Source organism: Bubalus kerabau, chromosome 13 (genome assembly GCF_029407905.1).
Source record: "Bubalus kerabau isolate K-KA32 ecotype Philippines breed swamp buffalo chromosome 13, PCC_UOA_SB_1v2, whole genome shotgun sequence".
Classification (NCBI taxonomy): domain Eukaryota; kingdom Metazoa; phylum Chordata; class Mammalia; order Artiodactyla; family Bovidae; genus Bubalus; species Bubalus kerabau.
In genome coordinates, this window is record NC_073636.1 from 34990048 (window position 1) to 35015174 (window position 25127).

The 25127-nt window shown below is 41.3% G+C and overlaps 1 protein-coding gene across 1 annotated transcript in view; it reads right to left on the reverse strand.

Moving 5' to 3' along the window:
* SVIL (supervillin) overlaps positions 1 to 25127 on the reverse strand; it is a 252596-nt gene that overhangs the window by 79763 nt on the left and 147706 nt on the right. The window contains 5 exon segments of the mRNA XM_055544002.1: positions 5853 to 6243; positions 6246 to 6527; positions 9554 to 9705; positions 9821 to 9878; positions 19879 to 19970. Coding sequence (XP_055399977.1) covers positions 5853 to 6243; positions 6246 to 6527; positions 9554 to 9705; positions 9821 to 9828 — 833 coding nt within the window. The 5' untranslated portion in view covers positions 9829 to 9878; positions 19879 to 19970.

Consider the following 25127-nt stretch of genomic DNA (forward strand, 5'->3'; position numbering starts at 1 on the left):
TTATAAAACATGATTCAGCTTAAGAAGAATAGCTATTAACACCAGCATCTCATTCAAATTAACAGTTTATTTGCTGAAAGTTGCTTGTTTGGAAAAACTGTTAATGATTGCTTTGCACATTCACACGGGTGTATGAATGTGCAAAGCCACAAGCACAGAGGCAAAATACTGTATTTTAAAATCTATCAGACATTTGAATTTTTAGGACATACCAGCTCGTATTTTCGGTGACATCATCTTATTTTGTTCAGTGGATAGAAATGGACATTTGACAGCGAAAATAGAATAAAATGAAGAAGAAAAAAAAAAAAAAAGGCAGTGAATTAACCGTAAAAACAGCCCAAAGCTAGAAGAACAAGACAAGAGTGATGTCTGGGGAGACAGGAAGGTGAAAGCAATCCTGTGCCAATACAAACACACACGTGAGAAGTATCCAGCAGTCTCTTTAGAGAGTAGATCTTCAGAGATCTCTGTTCCCACGACAGTCTGCCCCAATGTAGACTCTGTGTTAGGAAACTTCCTGCCGTGGCAGAGACAGAAGCTGACCCAGGAATGCCAATGGTCAAGAGGCAGTTGCCTCACTCAGCATCTCGCCAATTAACTAAAACAATGAGCTCCAGGCTCTGGAGACGGTTTTTAGATGCAAACCTCTCACTGGGAGATGTGCAAACGATCAGAAATAAAGGATAAAAACTCTTGAGAAGCCACGTGCACCCTAATGTTCATAGCAGCACTATTCACTATAGTCGAGACATGGAAACAGCCTAAGTGTCCATCAACAGATGATGGATAAAGAAGATGTGATGTGTACATACACAATGGAATATTCCTCAACCTTAAAAAAGAATGAATATCGCCATTCGCAGCAACATGGATGGACCTAGAGAGATTATAATACTACGTGAAGTACATCATAAAGACAAATACCATAAGGCACCACTTATATGTGGAATCTAAAATACGACAGAAATAAACATATCTATGAAACAGGAAGAGACTCACAGACAGAGAGAACACACTTGCGGTTGTCAAGGGGGAAAGGTGGAGGAGAGATGGATTGGCAGTTTGGGATTAGCAGATGCAGATGATTATATACAGGATGGATAAGCAACAAGGTCCTACAGTACAGCACAGGGAACTATGCAATATCCTTGATAAACCGTAATGGAAAAGAACATGAAAAAGACTTCAGTGTACAGCAGAAATTAACTATACTTCAGTAAAATTTAAAACAAAACAAAACCTTTTATTTGTTTGTTTATTTTGGCTGCAGCACAGGGCTTGTGGGCTCTTAGTTCCCTGACCAGGGATTGAACCCCGGCTCCCGGCAGTGAAAGAACAGAATCCTAACCATTGAACCATCAGGGAATTCCCAAAACAAAACAGTTTTGAATTAAAACAGAAAAATAAAAAAAGAAAGGGTAGGACTGCATCATAATCCTGCTTCCTTCCTGGATGGCCAGAGTCTGCATGTCACAGTGTTGCAGAAATGGTTCATTCTGGAGGGGGCCATGGCCTACTGTGCGGCCAGTGTGCAGCTCTGAGGAAGCCCCGTTCAAACCATCATTCACCAATGGCGGCCACCCCCGATCAAAGGTCAGCGTCAGCGCTGCATGAAACCCCCACCATCAGTCTTCTGGCATAAATGATAGTTTGCTAAGTGGGAAAAGGAGTGGCGGGGATCCCATGAGAATAATAATAATAATAAAACCCCAGGGTTCTCTAGAGCAGATCACCACTAGAAAATTAGGTGTGCTTCTCTTCTTTCCAGTTCCTGTAGGGAAATACACATGCTCAGGAGAAGGGCAGGTGCGGGACTTGGTGTGGGGGGCGGGGTTTCTGCACTCACAGAATTAACCCAGATGGTGCACTTTATTGTTTGTGACATTAAGAGATGCACCAAATAGCAAACTGACAAGAGCTTTGGATTTAAGATTTTTAATGGAGCTCAGACTTTAAAATTTTAAATAACACAGAGGCTCCCAATACCTTGAAATTTTATTCTAAAATTCACAGTGGCCAAATTAACAAAGAATGGTTCATTTCAGTTGTACCATCTATTTGGAAAACACAATTCTTGAAATTCCAAATTTACAGAATTTGGTAGGACAAGGGAATGGTGGTTGGCATGTGATTTATTCTCTATTACCAATATAGCATATATAGAGATAAATATGTAAAAATATAGTGTGTGTATATATATACACACACACACACACACATACTGCTGTTACTATGTATGTTCTTAGTTTGCTAAAGAACAATATTTTCATATGAATTCCTGGACAACTGACAGGATTTCTGAACTAAAGACTCTGTTACTATCATACATACACACACATATATAACATGCATACATACATACACATACATACATATCTTCTCTATCATATAAATGGATCATTGTGAAAGTGAAAGTGGAAAAAAAAGAAAGTGAAAGTGAAAGTCGCTCAGTCGTGTCCAACTCTTTGGGACCCCATAGACTATACAGTCCATGAAGTTCTCTAGGCCAGAATACTGGAGTGGGTAGCCTTTCTCTTCTTCAGGGGATCTTCCCAACCCAGGGATCAAACCCAGGTCTCCTGCATTGCAGGCAGATTCTTTACCAACTGAGCTACCAGGGAAGCCCAAGAATACTGGAGTGGGTAGCCTACCCCTTCTCCAGGGGATTTTCCCAACCCAGGAATTGAACTGGAGTCCCCTGCATTGTAGGTGGATTCTTTACCAACTGAGCTATTAAAATAAACTAATCACTCAGCTAAATATTGCCCTAAAAACTGTTACTGACCTTATAATGCTTAAAAACACTATAGTACAAGAACTAATGATTATTCTGTTTGTACATATATTTGCATTAGCATATATGAGAACATATAAAAAACTATGCATTCAATATCTGGCTCACATTTGAATTTTTAGGACACTGTGTGAAGTCTTTGGATGCTATTGTCATGAGTGATGTATTCCAATATAATTAATGAAACAAACAGCAGCCTCTTCCTAGCAAGCACAAAATGAAATGATGGAGCAGGAGTGACAATTCAGAGATAAATAATCCCAAAACCGCCTAATTCAGAGATTCACAGGGATGAAAGAGTAAAGCATAACAGAGAGAAAAAGATTCCATTTCAGTGATAGGACAAATCCAGTATGCTATTCAACTGTTTTGCCATTTGTAGATATTTTTCTAGTCATTTCTTAATATTCTAAACTTCTCTGTCACATATTTCCAGGTCAGATACCATCTTATTTTCACTTACAGTTACTGGGTCACCAAGAGTTCTCTGTTGTTTTAATCCACAAAGTATTTTTTGGCTCTCTTCTCCCCGAATGGAAGTCAGACAACAATGACTCCCTGACACCTGAATTTCCTGGCTTTAGAGAAAGGACTACCAGCAGAATGTTAATCCACTTAAATCCATCTTTAAAAGCTGAACAAATGAAGTCAGTGTGGACTAAATCCCAATGCTATTTTAACATCATACCTGTCACACATTACATTCCTTGCTTTTTAATGTAAACACATCTCTGGTTTTTTCCTTCTCTATATGAAATGATTTGTGTTTCTCGGCCTGCAAATTTGTATGTCTTGAGTGGATTCAAAAAACAAGGCATGTGCTTCCTTGCAAACTCCTTTACAATTTCCTAATTCCTTTAAGCCTTTCTTCTGTGAAAGAAAGGCACTGTCAAGCAGAGGCTAGGTGTATGAACACTCCCAGGTAACATGCCTCGTCAAATAACCAGGAGGGGACTTCCCTGGTGGGCCAGTAGTTAAGACTCGCCTGCCATTACAGGGGACGTAGGTTTGATCCCTGGTCCAGGAAGATTCCATGTGCTGTAGGGTCTGCAGCCCGGGCACCACAACTACTGAGCCCGTGAGCCCTACAGCCCGTGCTCTGCACGGAGAAGACTGAGCACCTCAACTAGAGAGCAGCCCCCACTCTCTGCAGAGAGAAATCCCACACACAGCACTGAAGACCTAGCGCAGCCAAAAACTTAAAAAACAACAGAACCTATAAGGAAGTGGACTCTTAAGATTTTAAGTGATATATATATTTGAATATTGAGATTTTTACAGAACTATCACATATCCTATCATTTTACCTGGGATACTCTGCACAGTTTTTATTATTATAACTGCTTCAAAAATCTTGTTGAGAACTGATGATATGTGATGTAGATGGTTAACCCAAACACCGCAATGATAAACAGTTTTCATGATATGGCAATCAAAAATTGGATTCCTTGTTATTTTTTAAACCATGTAACCCACACAACTCGAACTTTCTTTCTAATTTGTGATGTTAGGTTCCTTTGTCCTGCTCACATAGCTCGCCAAGAGTTTGCTTTGATAGAGTATAACTAACCCAAGAACATTATTTTTACTACGAAATGCAAATTTCCCAAAACAAAAGAATATGACTATAACATATGTTTCAAAATACGAGACAGTAAGTCCCTAAACTTTGAGCAGTTTAGTCTGAAGGATGAACAAAGGCCCTCAAAATACAATCAGGATCCATACTATTGAATTCTCTTAGAAGCTGCTGCTGCTGCTGCTAAGTCGCTTCAGTCGTGTCCGACTCTGTGCGACTCTGTGGGACTCCACCAGGTTCCCCCGTCCCTGGGATTCTCCAGGCAAGAACACTGGAGTGGGTTGCCATTTCTTTCTCTAATGCAGGAAAGTGAAAAGTGAGAGTGAAGTCGATCTGTCGTGTCTGACTCTTAGCGACCCGATGGACTGCAGCCCACCAGGCTCCTCCATCCATGGGATTTTCCAGGCAAGAGTACTGGAGTGGGGTGCCATCGCCTTCTCCTCTCTTAGAAGCTAGTATCTCTCAATATTCTAGTGTAGGTATCAAGCCAGTAGCGGCCAGTCTTGGAGTCAATACACTTCAATAACTGAAATAGTCTGTTTTAGATGTAAGACTGCCACGTGAAGATGGCCATATTTACTTTGTCCCAATGTGGAATAAACAGCAGTATTTTCCATCATGTTTTCTTTTCTTTTTTTTTTTTCTAGAATAAATTTGCCTGATCTCAGGTTCTTATTCCCCTCAATTCACCTGCAAACCTAATGTTTATTTGAACTGAAAAAATACATTTAGGAGTCTGCCTAGACAATTAGCCTAAACCATGAAGTAGGAGATTTATGTAAATTGCATCCTAATTGTTCAGCACACTTTTTAGATTTAAATATCTAAACTGAACTCAAATTTAAACTTAGATATTTAAATTGAGAGAGAAACATATATCCTCTTCGGGCATCTGACTTTCTGATTTTACCCATTCTCTGATTGTCCATTTGCTGACTCTGTGACACAGCAATTTCTCCTACTGGTGGATCTTTTCAATGAGGTGCTTTGATACATAGCAGTATCCTTAGCATGCTGATATACTTATGTAACATATGTTATAGTCATATTCGGTATATATTGGGCATACTTCACATAACCTAAATTGAGACCCAGTGAAAATTGGTTAGTGGTGCCCTTCCACTTTGTGACTTTAAATGACAGCAACAAGTCTTGGGTATGATCACAGGAAAATGAAGGAAAAGACACTTGTTAAAGGCAGATGAGAAATAGAAGAAAGATCTTGAAAATGTGTCGCCATAACACCTGTTCAGTTTATTCTTTTAAAAAAGAACATACCAAGAACTAAATTGATAAATTTAAGACTGGGAAGCTTTTTGCTTTGGTAGAACCTGTGTTGACATTGTGAAAATGAAAAAAAATCATCAATATCATTATTTCTGTAGTTAGCCCAGAACTTTGCAGAGCACCGAGGACCCCAAATCTCAGACACAGAAGCGGCAGAGGGGACGTAGGTGACGGTGGGTCAGCACTTACCTGGCTCGAGCCTCCGCAGGGAGTGGCAGGTCACTGGTGGAGTGGCTTGGGGAGGCCGGCTGCCCAGGCGATGGACTGGGCAGGCTGTGCACTGGCTTTGGGGACCTTGGCACTTCACCGAGGGCAGAGTCTCGCCCAGAGAATGAGAAGGAAGAGGAGACCTCCCCTGCAAGGGGCAGGTCTCGGGCCAGCCCGGTGGCACTGGGCTCTTGACCGCGTCTTTGGTTTTCTGCGTTGAGCAGCACCTCTGTGTCGGAAACACCGTCGCTCCGGTGCAGGCCATAGTCCTTGGACTCAGCCACACAGGTCCTGAGCCCCGAGAGCTCAGTCCTGGAGTAGGACGAGCCGGAGTCTCTGCTGGACTCGGCCGATCGCTCGCTTCTTCCCCCCTTTTCTCCGCAGCCTCAGGGTCCTTTCTGGACCTGCTGTATCGAGATGGAGTTTCAGAGTCCGCTTCCGGATCCAGGGTGAGCCCATACTTTTCTGCCAGCTGCCGTCTTCTCTCTGCTTTGTACCTGGCGATTCTTTCGGCTTTGGACTCGAGGCTCTGGGTGTCCATGATGCCTGAACTGTAGGGGGAGTCAGCATGGATGCCTGAGGTTTCTGTGCACTGTTTGGATCGAGTCTGCTTTTCTAGTGAAGAATCTGAAGTTTCTTCTTCTTCATTTGATCGACCTACAAGAAGATCACATATACAGAATTCAATCAAAGACATACATTTATTCTACTCTGCTATGTACACAACACACTGAGTGGCCAGGCTGTGAAGAACAAATTTCTCACCTCCTTGAGGTTGCCTACAATGATTTACCTGGGAGGCTGAAGAAGTCTGAGGTCTGCAGGGAAATACATTAAGGGCTGAGATGCTCTGTGCGCCGCACAAGCCATGTCAGGCATGGCCTTGGCTTAAAGCTCAACCTTGACAGTCTTCACTGCTGCTCAGTGTCATTTTCCCTTATTCATCTACTTTTCTGCTTTTGAGTTTAATATTTCATGTGTGAGGCCAGAGGATGTGTTCAGAGTCCTCTAGAAAGGATAACAGATATTTGAACTGCTGTAATTTGACAAGTGACAGAGTGTGGTTTCTCAGCATCTGATAGTAACTATGATAATAATGGGCCATGTCACTGTCCGCCAGGTACTGGTGGTGCGCTCTGTTAACAGAAGTGGCTTTTTCCAATTACACTATGCATGTGTGATGTAGAAAAGGTCTACAATGAAAACACAGGAAAGTTAGCCCCCAAGTCACCAATAATCACTAATCTATAATCATCAGTAATAAATAAATGCATAATTTGCTAAACTTTCCTATATACTCTTTCTAGTCAGTGATGGTTTTCTATATAACTCATATTTTATATAAACCTAATGTTCTACATAAAACATTTCCCTGCTTGCAAATCTTATTTTGAAGATATCATTTTTTAAGACTTTATACTATTCTATCCAACAGGCATTTTAGAATCAATTTAAGCCATCTCATATTTCTAGGCATTTAAGTTGATTCTAACTTTTAATCCATCTTATTTTCTGATTACAATGACAAAAGATAGTTGCGTAAAAGTAGAATTGCTTTATCAGTAGGTACCTCATTTTAAGATACTTGCTATATTGTCAAATTAATTTCTATAAAGTTTGCATCAGTTTACAATGAAACCTGAAATTTATGTTCTCTCAGAAACACTGCTAATTAAAAAAAAAATCACCTTTGAAAATATGAAAAAGAATGTGTATATATGTATAAATGAATCACTTTGCTGTACAGCAGAAATTACCTCAACACTGTAAATCAGCTATATGTAAATAAAAAATAAAGAAAGCATACTTGTAATATATAAAACTATAAATGAGAATATCAAATAATCATATAATTTATTATCTATCTGTATCTGTTGTACTTCATTTTACACCACTATTTTTGATTTATATAAATAGTTCCATATCTAAAAATGTTTGTTATGATGTGATGTTTCTCCAAAAAATTAAAAATTGCCCTAGATTACCAGGATAAAGAGGATGCATGCATTTTTCAGTTATTTAGTAGCCATTATCTTTTTCTCCTCTAGAATATCTGGTCAAATTTGTTGCTCTATATTCTTTTGATTCATAGTATCATTTTAATCAATTTATGTAAAATTTTATAGGTATATGAGTTCTTTATATTTTTCATGAATATTTCCAAACTTAATTTTTTGTGAAGTCTGTTGAAGATTGTCTTTGAAACACAGATGTTCATTATGTAGTCAAATCAATTGACCTGGTCACTGGTGATTTCTACCACTATTTCTGTGTTTTGGAAGTCCATTTCCATTCAACTGGACCTAAATATTCATTTTTGCTTCCATATTCTTAATTATTCTCTTATAATTAATGATGTGAGTCACTGAATCTTATTTTTGTGTTGAGTAGGAAGTGAGGATCGGATATTGTCTCTCCCCACTGCCATCCCATTTTTCCCAAGACAAGTTTGTTAAATAATTCTTCCTGACTAACATGATGCTTACATGATCATATGATACATTTTATATACAGTAGGATTTATTTATGGCCATATATTTTGGTACTCTGGCTGTTCTTGATTCATCATGTGTGTAATGAGGAAAAAAAAATCTTAGTTCTCTAGTTTTCTGGCCATAGAAAACCAGAAACTGTAGAGACAAGCAAACTGATCACATTATGAAGGGAGACTAGCAACTCCCTCTGAAGAAGAAACTAGAAGACGCTGGCTATTAAAAGCAGTAGCACAGAGCAGCAGAACCTGGGATGCAGACAGGAAGAGCAGCCCCGTATATGCCATCCTCTCCTAAGGACACGTGGGATATCTGATACTCATACCGACATCTGAGAAACCACAGAAAAACTAAGTCATGTTTGACATGCTATTTAACAAGAAATAAATATATGATGCATTTAAAATTACACCTATTCAAATAATTTAAAGAGGATATTTGTTGCATAAACACAGAGTGAGACCCCCTCTCGCAAACTTATATGCGCTGGGCATCAGGGCATTCTGTTTAAACTTATTACATATAAGAGATGGCTGTCTTATTCAGTCCTTTCCCAAACAAACCTGAGGATCTCTGACAGCTGGGGCCCTGAGGAGACGGAGAGAAGGAGCCAGTACCTGCCCCTGGTGGGGCCCAGGCTGGGGTGGGGGAGAAATGACTGGTCATCAATTACTCAACAGTGGGGTCCTTTCTTCTTGTGACACCAGGGGACCACACCTGGGAGGCATGGTGGAGCTGACGTGGGTGTTGCTGCTGTTTTTAACAAACACATAGCTTAAAAAACATTACAATCTGCACAGTTCACTTGTTGCAACATCTCCTTTTCCAGGAGTGCTGGATAGAAAATGCTGATGATAGGGAATTCCTGGTGGTCCAGTGGTTGAGAACCAGCCTGCCAATACAGGGGACATGGGTTCGATCCCTGGTCCAGGCACTAAGATTCTACATGCTGTGGGGCAACTAAGTCCATGTGCCACAACTACTGAGCCTTCACGCCTTGAGCCTGTGCTCCACAACAGCAGAAGCCACTGCAAAGAGAAGCCTGCCCACAGAAACTAGAGCGGCCCCCTCTCACCACAATTAGGGAGAACCTGAGAAGCCACGTAGACCCAGCACAGCCAAAAATAAATAAAGTCAAAAAAAAATTTTTTTTTAAAAGGTTGATGAGAGGCCTGCAGGCCACAAGCTCACCAATGTGCGGGCTGGCCGGGTCTGTGGCACGCGTGTATCTGGGCGTGTCCTCCTCCAGCAGGCGATGAGTCACCAAGCCCGTGCAGCTCTGCAAGAGGATGGGCTGCGTGTCGGTTTCAATTCCTTCTAAGCGCCGCGCAATTCTTTCTTTTCTGCACAAGACACCAACAGAGGCAGAGTGAGTCAGGGGCATCGGTTTCTCCGGGAACACTGGCTACTGCTCAGCAAATTCTTCTCCCTCTTCATTAAGTACAATGAACATCTTACCTTTTCATTTCTAAAAATTCTTTCCTCTTTGGTTCAAAGATTTTTCTTAATTCTGCAACTAAAAGAAGACAAAAAAGAAGAAGAAGATCTGGTATTTAGTTGTCATGCATTCATTTTATTCATTCATTCACACATCTATCTTTGGAACTCTGTTTATGGCTCCCTTGCAGCAGTGATGTACAAAACGGACATAGTTCTTGCAGACTGTGTAATAACAGGGGAGTTAGGTGCCAAAGGAGTAGGTATGTACGCAGACAGAGACACAAATACACACTCACTCGTACATGTTACAGGTTGGTCTAAGAAGTAATACCATGAGAACAAGAGATGGAAAAAAGAAGTGCGCTCTATTTCACCCAGGAGAACCAGGGGAGGCCTCACCAGTTTCTCTTTAGGTTTTTCTCTAGTCAGCAGAAAGGTCACATTATCTGGTTTTTAGTTTTATATAGTATTTTAAACTTTCCATCCTGCAAAACTTCAAACATTTGCAAAAGTAGAGACTGGAGGACTATGAGTGCCATGTGCCACCAGCAGGTTATACCACGCAAGAGCTCACAGCAGTCTGGCGTCACCCATCACTGAACCTGTAAAGATCTGCAACCTCCTTCCTGCTTGGGTTTCTAAGGTTACGTAATGTGGTACACCATCTCCAATACAGTTTAGATTAGCCTAGTTCCTGTGCCTCCCCTTCCAAGCTTTCACTGGGAGGAAATGTCAACATGTTTCCTTGCTGGAATTTAGGTGGATGGTAGAAAGGTGATGACCCTCACTCCTCCGGACAACACTGGATGATCAGACAAACATTTTGCTGATCTTGGGAGGGCCTCATATAACACTGACCACAAGGATATTTTTATTGAGAGGCCACAGGTTTCTGTGGAAATGACCAAATTTGGTAGAGAAATTCTTCTTGCCTCCTCCTCAATCCCGTGAATTCACAAGGGTTCCTCTGAGCTTTTCCTGCTGATGTCCCAGGAAGAGAGGAGTGGTGATAGGCCCGGGGCCCATGAAACATCTGCAAGGCTGAGTCAAAGCAGAAGCTCAGAAGAAGGGATATAAATGCTTGGGATTTAATTTGCAACTGCTTCAATTTCCACTTGAAAATTGGAACTTCAATTTCCATTTTTTTAAGTAGCTATTTTTATTTTTGGCCACATTTCGTGGCTTGCACGATCTTAGTTCCCTGATCAGGGATTGAACCTATGCCCTTAGCATTGAAAGCATGGAGTCCTAACCACAGGACTGCCAGGAAATTCCCTAAGTGGTTCTTTTTAGGAAGGAGTCAAAACCATACATGTGCATGCACACGTGACTTTTAAATTGTCCTTTGATTGTGTTCAGAGATACCAGCCATGTTTTTATTTATTAATTTATTTTTAAATGACAGCTACCTTAACAGTGGGCTGGACTGACATTTTAACAAGGATAGTTGGCTTCACAGGTATCTCTGTCACCAGTGGCCTTCCCGGGAGTAGCTAAGAGCAAATGCTCGCAAGTAGAAGACCAGGGTCCAGTGACAACGGTACGTCCTGCCTTTGGAGGAAGTGTGGCTTATCACTGCTTCCCAGTTAACAAATGAGCTCTCACGAGATGGTGGTGATAACACTTTCATGGCTGGTAGCACAGATTCTGGAGATATTTTCAAGGACAAGTATCAATGAATTATTTAAAACCCAAAGTGGAAAACAGAGCTCTATTTTTCATAAAACTGCTCCAGAAACAGTTGACACCAAATTCCAAGGACTCTGGGAGGTTTGTCTTAAACCTGTGCCCCAAACCCATAACTGAGAAATGGAGCGTATGAATAGAGTCCGAGTAGTACAATGACATGTTGCCTTTTCTCCTGAATTATTTCAACTAGGTAGATTACAGTCTGAAAGTGTGTGTGCAGCTCAGTCGTGTCCGACTCTCTGCAACCCCATAGACTATATAGCCTGTAAGGCTCCTCTGTCCATGGGGTTTCCCAGGCAAGAATACTGGAGTGGGCTGCCATTTTCCTCTCCAGAGGACCTTCCCAACCCACGGATGAAGCCAGGTTCCTGCCTTGACAGGCGGATTCTTTACCACTGAACTACCTGGGAAGCCAAATGTGTGTATCCCCCTTACCAATTCATATGTTAAAATTCTAACCCCCAAAGTGATGGTATTAGGAGGTGGGACTTTAGGGAGGGATTAGGCCCCGTGCCCATGAATGGGGCTGGCCCTTTAATAAAGAAGCCCCACAGAGCTCCCAAGGGCTTCCCTGGTGGCTCAGACAGTAAAGAGTCTACCTGTGATGCAGGAGACCTGGGTTCAATCCCTGGGTTGGGAAGATTCCCTGGAGAAGTAAATGGCGACCCACTCCAGTATTCTTGCCTGGAGAATTCCATGGACAGAGGAGCCTAGTGGGCTATAGTACATGGGGGTGCAAAGAGTTAGACACGACTGAGCAACTGACACCTTCACCACTTTTTCACAGAGCTCCTGCACCCCATCCACCACATGAGGATGCTATGAGAAGTTGGCCATCTGCAACTAGCAAGAGGGCACTCACCAGAACCTGACCATGCTGTTGCCCTGATCCTGGACTTCTAGTCCCCAGAACAGTGAGCAATAAACTTCTGCTGTTTATAAACCATCTGAATGAAGTAAGCCAGAACAAGCACAAAAAATAAGAATGCGATGCATTCAGAGAGGCACACGATGTCCACTCTGAAAAATTAAGTTGACTTTTCTGGTCCTCATTTGCGACTGAAAATCATTTTTATCTCATTAAAACTTGAACATTTTCTATAGAAGTTGTGCACCTGAAAACATTTAAAGAAAATCCAGCAGTACAGTGAAAAAGATAAGCAACACGCTCCATCTTGACATTATTTTCCATAATCCAGAAGGAAAGGTCAACTCATGGGGAGTTGACACACGTGTAACATAATTACTATAGTATATCTATTCCACAGATAACACTTAGGTTGTGTAAAAGAGAATGACTTTTTATTTGTCTATGTATGTTTCTGGTTGTTATTTTGTTTCTTTCATTTTGCTGGTTTAAAAAAATTTTTTATTTACATATAGTTGATACACGAGGCTGTGTTAATGTCTGCTGTACAGCGAACATATACATATATTCTTTTTTATATCCTTTTCCATTATAGTTTATCACAGGATATTGAATACAGTTCCCTGTGCTATACAGTAGGACCTTGTTGTTTATCCATCCTATATATAACAGTTTGCATCTGCAATGGCAACCCACTCCAGTACTCTTGCCTGGAAAATCCCATGGACGGAGGAGCCTGGTAGGCTGCAGTCCATGAGGTTGCTAAGAGTCAGACACGACTGAGCGACTGCACTTTCACTTTTCCCTTTCATGCATTGGAGAAGGAAACGGCAACCCACTCCAGTGTTCTTGCCTGGAGAATCCCAGGGACGGGGGAGCCCGGTGGGCTGTTGTCTATGGGTTGCACAGAATCGGACACAACTGAAGCGACTTAGCAGCAGCAGCAGCAATCCCCAAAGTGGAGAAACAGTGGAAACAGTGTCAGACTTTATTTTTGGGGGCTCCAAAATCACTGCAGATGGTGACTGCAGCCATGAAATTAAAAGACGCTTACTCCTTGGAAGGAAAGTCATGACCAATCTAGATAGCATATTCAAAAGCAGAGACATTACTTTGCCAACAAAGGTCCATCTAGTCAAGGCTATGGTTTTTCCTGTGGTCATGTATGGATGTGAGAGTTGGACTGTGAAGAAGGCTGAGCGCCAAAGAATTGATGCTTTTGAACTGTGGTGTTGGAGAAGACTCGTGAGAGTCCCTTGGACTGCAAGGAGATCCAACCAGTCCATTCTGAAGGAGATCAGCCCTGGGATTTCTTTGGAAGGAATGATGCTAAAGCTGCAAGTCCAGTACTTTGGCCACCTCATGCGAAGAGTTGACTCATTGGAAAAGACTCTGATGCTGGGAGGGATTGGGGGCAGGAGGAGAAGGGGACGACAGAGGATGAGATGGCTGGATGGCATCACTGACTTGATGGACATGAGTCTGAGTGAACTCCGGGAGTTGGTGATGGACAGGGAGGCCTGGCATGCTGCAATTCATGGGGTCGCAAAGAGTCAGACACGACTAAGTGACTGAAGTGAACTGAACTGAATCCCCAAAGTCCAGTCCTTCCCTCCCCTTCACCTCCTCCCACTTGGTAATCAGAAGTCTGTTTTCTATGTTCGTGAATCGGTTGCTGTTTCATAGGTTAGCTCATTTGTGCCATGTGTGAGATTCCATGTACAAGTTGTATCACATGGTATTCGTCTTTCTCTTTCTGATGTACTTCACTTAGTATGATAATTTCTAGTTGCACTGAATGATGTTTTATTTGAACTGCGAATGCAATTCCAAAGGAAAAAAACTTCAGATGAGCACTTGTAGTACTCCCCACGCCCACTGAATTTTGGTCAGGTATATTCTAAAGCACTGTAAAAATAAAAAGCTAGTAAGAAAGCATGGAAGTCGCCCCTACTGTGGAAACACGTGGTCACTTCATGTCTTTTGTACAGAGTCCACAGACTGCTCTATCACTGCTCCATCTTCTGACTGCCGGCCCTGAACATAGTTTATTATTATTTATGATCTCCCAAAAGAAGGTTTCCTTCCTTTAAAATTTTTATATAATTTCAGTCTCAGAGAAAAATTAAGACATTAAGACATTTTCCATTTGTAAACATTTGTTACTATACTTATTTTTACCCCCCTTTTCTATCTCCATATGTATATTTACATGTAAATATATACGAAAATATGCATATATTTATGTGTATATACACAGGGATATAGCACTTCCCAGGTGGTAAAGAACCTGCCCGTCAATGCAGGAGATGAGTTGGAACCCTGGGTTGAGAAGACCCCCTGGAGAAGGGCATGGCAACCCACTCCAGTATTCTTGCCCGGAAAATCCCATGAACAGAGGGGCCTGGTGGGCTACAGTCCACGGGGTTGCAAAGAGTCGGACACGACTAAGCAACTGAGCACTGTGAGCACAAATGCACACACATTCTCATATTCACATATTAATTTTTCTGAACCATTTAAGAGTAAGTTGCAGCCTGATGCTCCTTTTAACTCTAAATCCTTCAGTGTCTCTTTCCTAAAAACAAGGGATTTTGAAAAATTAGACTCAAATGCCATAATTCAATTGATGGTATGCTGTGTCATATGTATATAACTAATACATGGTTCAGAAAATAGCAATATTCGTCATCATAAATCCAGATAGAAACTAGCACAGCTGGTCTAACTTCTGTTGCAATAAATTTTCAAGTGCACTGAGACTTGTATGTACACTAAATTATCCCTTGCTAAAATCCCTGTGATTTTAGTCTGCTGCCCTTGTCTAAGAAATATGGATTCTATGACTCTATTTCTTCAGCAATTTCTGACGGGACTTGCATTGGTCATTTTCCAAGTAAGGCAATTTAAGAGGATTTGACATCAGGGGCTATAATACTTTATAAAACTATTTAATTGCCTCATATACTTTGTAATAACGTATAATAGCAATATGCAGGGTAATTTGGTCTGTTAGGTGCTTTTCTTGGGAAGCATGGTTTCTTCAATTAGCTCTGAGAACAGGCTTTCTGGTAAAGTTATTGTTGATTTCAGTCCCCCAAGTCTGAATACAGTAGAATCTTCCAAAGAAATATAAGTAGTGGGGGGACTGCCAAGAACAACTCTCCCCCTGCCTGCATTTGATACCACGGGCCAGGTCCAGAATATTCTGTATGCTGATCTTTCTTCCCCAGGAGTAATCCACTTTAACTTTTACACTTGGATGGCAGCCACTAATACAAAGACCAGCAGCTTATAAAAGAAAATCATTACAAACCTAGAGGAAAGAGGGGGAGGTGTGATGGCTATCAGAAGGGTTTTTGGGGGGGATAATGAAAATGTTCTAAAATTGACTCTGCTGATCAATGCATGACTCTGTGAAGCTACCAAAAGCCACCAAACTGTCTACTTAAAATGGATAATTGTATAGTATACGAATTATATCTCGATGAAGCTGTTAAAAAAAAGTAGAATCATATATTTTGTCCATTTCATAACTCCTAAATGGAAAATCTATTTTAATAGGATAAGCTTTACACTGGTAAAGGGTTTTAATCCCTTGATTCCTTGTTCATGATACATGGGTAAAGGAAGTTCCTTAGAGAAAAATCAAAGATCATTTAAAAGCTCAATTTCACAGAAGCATAAATCCCGTCACTAAATGAACAGGAAGAAGCTTCTGTAAACTTATAAACCAACATGAAACTCCATGACATTAAACCTCATAATCAATTCCTATTTTTAACCTGCTATTACCAAAAACTGACAGAATACTGAATACATCTGTTAAGGTGGAGAAATAAAAAGACTTCAGGTAACACCTGAGGTCTTTCCAAATGTGTCTGCCCAAATTCATGAAGAGTAAAGACTATGAAATAAATCTATGGGAATTAAGATGAAATTAAGGGAAGGAGGGATCCTAATGCTTAAGAAGTATGTTTGAAAAACCTTGTTAATTTAGAAACATAAATCTGGTGAGTACATAATCATCTTGGATTAGGGAAAATCATGATTTTTAATGACCAATTATGATAATGTCTAATAAAACTGGTTAATAAGTTTATACATTTTAAAATTGTTATATGTAGAGTTCTAAGTCATTGAGCTTTGAGGAATCTAGCATCTCACATTGTTCTTAATTTTTCTGATCTTCTTATTTATTATTCACTAAGAGAAGGAAAGAGGGGACAAAGAGAAGAGGAAAACTTTAGCTTTATGTAACTTTCCATAATGAGTCAAATCTAAACCGCTGCTAATATCAGTTTGTTCATTCTTGCTCTTTGTTTTGATCACCTTCATAGATTTTTACATTTGGCTTGGCCTTCCCTGGTGGCTCAGATGATAAAGAATCAGCCTGGAATGCAGAAGACTTAGGTTTGATCCCTGGGTCAGGAAGATCCCCTGGAGAAGGGAAGAGCTACTACCCACTCCAGTATTCTTGCCTAGAGAATCCCACAGACAGAGGAGCCCGGTAAGCTATATTCCACGGGGTTGCAAAGAGTCGGACATGACTGAGCAGCTAACACTTTCAGTTTCACTCAGATTAAATTGAGTCTGTCTGAAAGAGTCTTACAAATTGGAAGGACTTTTCCATTTCACACCTGGGGTTCCAGGTGGGAACCCCGCTCATAGGTGTCCTACCCTTGACTTGAACAGTTAATGAGATCACAACGCAGTGCCTTTCATTTCCAGGTACCATGAACTATCAGAATTTTCTTCCTCATATGAAATCTCACCTGCCTTCTTGTAATTCTACACATTCTTCTTATTTTGGACCTCTGGAGCAAAACAGAACAAGACTCTGTTTCAGTTGACAGTTTTGTTAAACACTTAAAAATTGAAAAATGTCCCTTCTTGAAGTTGTCACCACCAGGCCAAATCCCTGGGGTCCTTCTTCAAGCATCCATCCTCATAAACCTGTGTCCAGGAGTACGACTGGTTCAGTTCCTCAGGATGCATGTAAATTTGTCAGTGGGACTTTTAAAATTGATTTTGTTTCTGTTAAGAGAATATTTTTTCTGGTCTAATTTCGTCTGGGCTTGATCTCATGATTTGCTGCTGCTATTTTTGGTTTTTATGTTTTCTTTTGTTTTCAGGATAGAAGAAAACCCCTGATCTTCCACCAGAAATGTTTCTTTTTTTAATTTATTTTTATTGAAATATAGTTGATTTCCAATATTTCAGGAGTGTAGCAAAATGATTCAGTTTTATATATGTATGTCTGTATATATATACACACACACACACATATATACATACATATATACATTCTCAGATTCTTTCCCATTATAGGTTATTATGAGATATTGAATACAGTTTTCTATGCTAAACAGTAGGTCCTTGTTGTTTGTCACTTTTATATACAGTATGCTGCTGCTGCTGCTAAGTTGCTTCAGTTGTGTCCGACTCTGTGCGACCCCGTAGACGGCAGCCCGCTAGGCTGCCCCGTCCCTGGGATTCTCCAGGCAAGAACACTGGAGTGGGTTGCCATTTCCTTCTCCAATGCATGAAAGTGAAAAGTGAAAGTGAAGTCGCTCAGTCGTGTCTGACTCCTAGCGACCCCATGGACTGCAGCCTACCAGGCTCCTCTGTCCATGGGATTTTCCAGGCAAGAGTACTGGAGTGGGGTGCCATTGCCTTCTCCAATATACAGTATAAAATCTTATAATTGATAGGATTAATTATAATTAATTATTAATGAATCCCCAACTCCTAATTTATCCCTCCCCAGCTTTCTCTTTGATTGCCATAAGTTTGTTTTCTAGGTCTGAGTCTGTTTCTGTTTTGTAAGTTCATTTGTATCATTTTTTCAGATTCCATGTGTGAGTGATATATGGTATTTGTCTTTCTCTCTCTCTCTTTTTTAATCCATTCCTCTGCTGATGGACATTTAGACTGCTGCCATGTCTTGGCTGTTGTAAATAGTGCAACTTTGAATGTTGGTGTGCCATGTATCTTTTCAAATTAGAGAACTATATCTTTTCTGGGTATAGGAGTGGGATTGCTGGAAAAGCTGTTTCTTCTGAAGCAAGGTTTACACAGCTCATTTGGGATAAACCCAGTTTGTGAGCTGGTACTCCCCTGAGTTAGTGTTACAGTTGGTAGAAACAAATATCAGGTAATGCTCGTATTATTCCACGTGCAATACTAGAGGTAGAGGGCTGGTAGCTGATGCGAATATTTGACTGCATGTACATCTTAACCAGTCAAAGTGTGAATTCACAGATGTGAGTGTCTACTTGGATAAGAAGAGAGACATTTAAGATGCACTTTACACGGCTTGCTCAGTGTGTTGCCCAGTCAGGAGCTGAAAGATATCCTAGCACTGGAAAGCCTCAGGGAGCTGGAAGCAGTGGGAGGGGGTAGACAGGAAAGAAACAGGCAAGTAAGCAGAACTCATCACCCTTGGAGAAGGTGAAAAGTAGAAGAGAGATGATGTGAGGCTGATTCTAGGACTGCTCTCTTATCCTCGGTGCCAGCCTGCAGCAAAACCTTGAGGATGCCTAAAATGAAAGGAAGGGACTCGTGGTAAGGTGAAGTCCATCTACAGAGGAATGGATAAAGATGTGGTACTTATATACTATGGAATATTACTCAGCCATAAAAAGAAATCGGATCATTTGTAGAGATGTGGATGGACCAAAGACAGAGTGAAGTCAAAAAGAGAAAAAGAAATATTGTATACTAATACATATATGTGGAATCTATAAAAAATGGTGTAGATGATCTTCCCTGCAAAGCAGAAATAAGAGACACAGGTGTAGAGAACAAGTATATGGACACCACGGGCAGAAAGGTGGAGTGGGATGAACTGGGGGATCGGGACTGACATATACACACTCGGTTCAGTCAGTTCAGTTGCTCAGTCATGTCTGACTCTTTGCGACCCCATGGACCGCAGCACACCAGGCCTCCCTGTCCATCACCAAGTCCCGGAGTTCACTCAAACTCATGTCCATTGAGTCAGTGATGCCATCCAACCATCTCATCCTCTGTCGTCCCCTTCTCCTCCTGCTTTCAATCTTTCCCAGCATCAGGTTCTTTTCCAATGAGTCAGTTCTTTGCATCAGGTAGCCAAAGTATTGGAGTTTCAGCTTCAGCACCAGTCCTTCCAATGAATACTCAGGACTGATTCCTAACTAGTAAGAACGTACAGTATAGCACAAGGAACTCTACTCAGTGCTCTGTGATGACCTAAATGGGAAGGGAATCCAAAAGAGAGTGGATCTATGTAGAGCTGATTCACTTTGCTGTACAGAAGAAACTAATGCAACACTGTAAAACCACAATACACCAATAAAGAAGAATTTAAAAAATAAAAATGTGACAAAAGAGGTTATTTAATTAAGGTTGCTTTCTTGATGAGGCAGAAAGGGGCACAGAGGAAAACCAAGCTGGAGATTAGGGAAAGAGTTCTCCAGGAAAATCAGATAATACATTTACATACTCTAGATACTGGTCGACCATCTAGAAGTCTTACCTTTAGGAAGGGCAGCTAAAAGCTGAGCATCGATCCTTCTTTTGTGGTTAGCAAGCTGTTCTTTGTCTTCAAGCAAGAACTCTTTCTGAAAGCTAAAAATGATTCCATTAAGAAAATGTTTATAGAACAGTCTTTTGGACTCTGTGGGAGAGGGAGAGGGTGGGATGATTTGGGAGAATGGCATTGAAACATGTATAATATCATATATGAAACGAGTCGCCAGTCCAGGTTCTATGCACGATACTGGATGCTTGGGGCTGGTGCACTGAACGACCCAGAGGGATGGTACGGGGAGGGAGGAAGGAGGAGGGTTCAGGATGGGGGACACATGTATACCTGTGGCGGATTCATGTTGATATATGGCAAAACCAATACAATATTGTAAAGTTAAAAAATAAAATAAAATTTAAAAAAAAAATAAAAATAAAATAAAGAAAAAAAAATAATAATTTTAAAAAAATAAAAAAATAAAAAAATAAAAGAAAATGTTTAAAGTCCTTTTAAACCCAGGTATCTGATATGAACTGAGATATCACAGAACATAAAAAATTATGTTACTATTGTACATAGTTAAACATGTGTGTATAGATTATAAGTAAAATAGTTTATTTGGGGGAGTTAATAGGTAGCTTTTTTTTAATTATTCATGGTTATATTAATATGATTTTTGGGTGCAACTAAATAATTACATCAGCATAGGTGGCAGGGGGTGGGAGGGATGTGAGGGTATGTGTGGCCTCTGGTGGTAAAAACATCACTGCACTAGGAGATGGATGCCTCTGTTCAGACTGACAACCTCTTCAAGGGCCACCAGTAGCTGTGCAAACTTGAACTAATCACTCGACCTCTCTGTGCTACAGGCCTCCTCAGAAAATCAGTGACTTGTGTAGGTGATCTACATGCTCTCTTCCGCTGTTGAAACTAAAGTAACAAACATCTTCAATCGAAAATCAAAGAATGGAGAAGAGGTGTGAAAGGTTCATGAAAATTTGTCCAGGGGAAAAAAAAGAAATGGGACTTCCCTGGTGGCCCAGTGGTTAAGACTCTGCCTTTCCAATGCAGGGGGTGAGGGTTCAATCCCTGGTTGGGGAAATAAGATCCTGTACGCTGTGTTGGTACAGGCTTACCAACCAGCTCCTTGCTCTGCCCACCATTCCCAGCCTCCCAAAGCACCCGTTTCTCAGTACCTGCTGGTGGTGTAAATACTCCCCCCACTGCTGCTCTTCAAGCTCCCACAGGACTCAGCAATCTCTAAGTTGGAAGGAACATGGGCACACTCACCAGGGTGCGTGTGTGTGTGTGTGTGTGTGCGTGTGCAAACACACCCCTGGGACCACTGTTGTCTTCGGCTTACAGATCAGGAAACTGCCCAATGCTTTGGCCAAGAACACACACGCGGCAAGAACAGTACACAACGTGCAAATCTAGCTTCTGCTCTGACACTGTGCGCACGCACCTGGCCCAGGACTTGGAGCCCACAAGTTCAAGGCCTCCAGGGGAATGCTCCTGGAGTGGGCAAGACCAGAGCTGCTGCCTCAAAGGAAGAGAACAAACCTAGGGAAACAGGAAACTCATCTTCCCCAACAACATGATCACCTCCAGAGAGGTGGTGATAAACCCATAAACGAACCCAGCACCAACCTGACCTTTCCCATGGATGGTCCCCTGTCTGTAGCTCTGCCCTGCAGGGGTGTGTCCACAGAGGCCCAAGGGGAGACTGAGGAAGTGCTGCGGGCGCTATGAAGGGGGCGTACCAATCACTTATATCCTAGATACAAATTAAATTTCAAGGATTGTCTGTATACTCCAAAATATTGCCATCCCATCTTCCTAGAACCAAGCTTATCAGAAACCCTTAGTTACTGCTTATAAATGTGGAATGCTTATACTCGTAAACAGCAATGCCATATATTCTTATCAGTTAATAAAAAGTCTTGAGAATAAGTAGGCTTTGAAAACCATACTCCAGGTGGCTTGAAAATCCTAAGACACCCCCTGCTCAGGTCAAAAACTTGGAATAAGCACTGACTTCTCAGTAGTGAGAACCCAGTGACGGTTCTCAGTGTTTTTTCATATGATTACATCATACCATCATAGAGGTATGATGTAATCTAAACTTAAAACATTAAACAACTGCAGAATGGCACCCTACTTAAGAAGTGACATGCTATCAATATTTTAATTGACTATTTAACCACTTGAAACATTCCAACAAGTTCTGTACTTTCTTTGGGAAACAAAAATCTCAGGAAGAAAATTCTGTATTACAAGGAATGATGCAAACCCTGAAGTATTCAGCTCCCAGACCACTGACCTTGGAGCACAAATATTATCTCATATTTTCAAAACTGAACATCTGTGTTTCTATTTTCCCCCTTTTATCTGCTCATCAAAAAGCTCAATGAGGCTGCTTAAGGAAGACTAAAAAACTACCCTCTTGTTAAACATCTCACTGAACTTGCACAGAGTGGGGTTCACAATCCATCACCCTACACCCCTGGCTTCACACACATTTCCTTTCTTGAAACAAACTACAGATGTGTCTGCATTGATGGGCAGGACAGCCTCTCACGGGTGGTCAGAAACCATGAAAACCATAGCACGTTAGGGAAATCTCTCCTGCCTCTTCTCATGGCTGACTGTGAATGCTGTTTCCTCCTCAAGTCTCTTTCTCCAGCTGCCTTCCATCCTAGCTAGTCTTGCTCCTGGTCTGGGCCTCAGTTTAAGGTCATCTCCTTAAGGAAGAACCCTGTGACCCCATGTCCACCTACTAGCACCAAATCTACACTATGTACCTCTGTTTATTCTCTCATGTGACCCTGTTTTCCTATTTATGGAACGTATTACAAGTGTCTCATTTTAACTTGCTGATCTTAAAAAATACTTTTAAAAATCAATAAATGTACAGTGAATGAACTGGCTCCAATAAAATATTTCAAATATTTATGACAACTACTCTGAAGTATTTTTTTTAAAGATTTTATATTTTTGATGTGGACCATTTTTAAAGGCTTCGCAACACTGCTTTTGTTTTGTTTTGGTTTGTCTTTTTTGACCACACAGCATGTGGGATCTTAGTTACCCAACCAGGGATTGAACCCACAGCCCCTGCCCTGGAAGGTGAAGTCTAAACCACCAGACCACCAGCGAAGTCTCCTGAAGTATTTTATGTATACACTTTACACACTGTGGATATGATGGGGCAAAGAACATGACAAATACTGAGACTCATTAGAAGAGCATGTATTTAATAACGTCATCCCTTCCTCCCTTCCTTCCTCTCCTTCTCTTCTCTTTAAAATAACATGTAATTGGGAAAACATCGCTCCTCATTACCTTTGCCCACCTTGCCCATATGTATGAAAGTATGTGTATGTTTGCATGTTTATAAAGTATTTTTCAGGTCTCCATCCTCAAGGTAAAATTTTCTTACTGGAATCCACATGGCCACCTTTATACGTCTTTCTTGCTGTTAATACCTCTCTCTCCAATTTCCTCAAGTAACTACTAACCTCTGACTGCTAACCAATGACTACTAACCAAAGATGACTACTAACCAATGAGGAAGTAGATGAGCCATAGTTAGAATACGGAAGATGGGCTGGAACCAAGGACTCGGACTTAGAATTGTCACAAGAGTTGTGACGGATGCAAGTTTCCCCAAATCAATACGAAACCAGACTGAGAAAAGTCAAGCCTCTATCCTGGACTTCTGACACCTGGGGGCACCAGTCAGCAGTGAAAATGCAGGCAGGACACACTGGTGAAGCAATCTGGGCCAGTCACTAACGAGTAACTCACTTGCTCATCTAATGGCTGGTTAAACACTTACAAATGTCCTCCCCCACAGCCCTAGCACCACTCTCTTTTCATTCTCTGAATCAGAGGCACCCAGAGCAGCATCACTGGGGGAGCCCAAGCCCTGGATGCCAGACTATGTCCCTCCTCATTATCACCTACATGGGGATCAGGGGGTCTCTGCCCAGACCACCTCTCTGGGCCTTGGTGGGTTGCCACAGCTCCAGTAAAAGGTGGGATCCTCTATTTCACCATGAAACTGTCTCTCCATATGTAACTAAAGTATATTCAACAGTCTTCATTTTGGGGAATTAAAATTTTTAAAGCTTCTAATATGAATACAATGGGGCTTTCCTGGTGGCTTAGTTGTAAAGAATCTGTTTATCAATGCAGGAGACATGGGTTCAATTCCTGGGTGGGGAAGATCCCCTGGAGAAGTGGCAACCCACTCCAGTATTCTTGCCTGGGAAATTCCATGGACAGAGGAGCCTGGAGGGCTATAATCCATGGGGTCACAAAGAGTTAGACATGACTTAGTAATTCAACAACAACAACAATATGAAGAAACACCTTTAATATGTTTTTCGTCTCCTGTGAAATGGAGCTCCCTTCTTCATGACTAATTCTTTCATACTTCTAGCTCTTTCCTCTGCTTCAGTGATCCAAGAAAAGATTGCCCTTCATGCTTCCATGATAATTTTTTTTAACATGTCCCATTAACCTACTTAAATGCCCAGCAAGACAAAAAAAGGACATTTTATTAAAGTGAGAGCAGCCTATCCTGCGGGTATTACCTTCTATCTTTTTAAAAAAATGGGATGTCCTAATAAGGAATATTCTGTTCCACACCGTGAAGGGCTTCCCGATAAATAACTCTTCTACTGAAGTTTAGTTACGAGACAGGGGAGGGAACATCCCTGGTAGTCCAGTGGTTAAGACTTCATGCTCCCAATGCAGAGGACATGGGTTTGATCCCTGGTCAGGGAACTAAGATCCCACAAGGCCAAAAAAAAAAAAAAAAAAAAAACAAGGGAGATGTAATCCGTTACCTCATGTTCCCAAGTCTGGTGTCTGGGTAACTAGATTTCTTTGAAGGAGGCAGGTACTTGTATTTCCAGCCCATTTTATATTTAGGACCAGAGCCCAGGGGCCATTGTTTTAATAGGTATACATGAAATAACACCACTGTTTCAGAACCGCTGTGTCCCTCTGAGTCTCTCTCCTTAAATTGACTGACCTGCACTCATAGTTCATACTTTCCCTTGAAAAAAACAGCACTTTTCTGTCTCCTCTTTTTTTTTCCCTGCTCTTCAGTTCAGTTCAGATGCTCAGTCGTGTCCGACTCTTTGCGACCCCATGAATCACAGCACACCAGGCCTCCCTGTCCATCACCAACTCCCGGAGTTTATCGAAACTCATGTCCATTGAGTCCCTGCTCTTAGTCACGTATT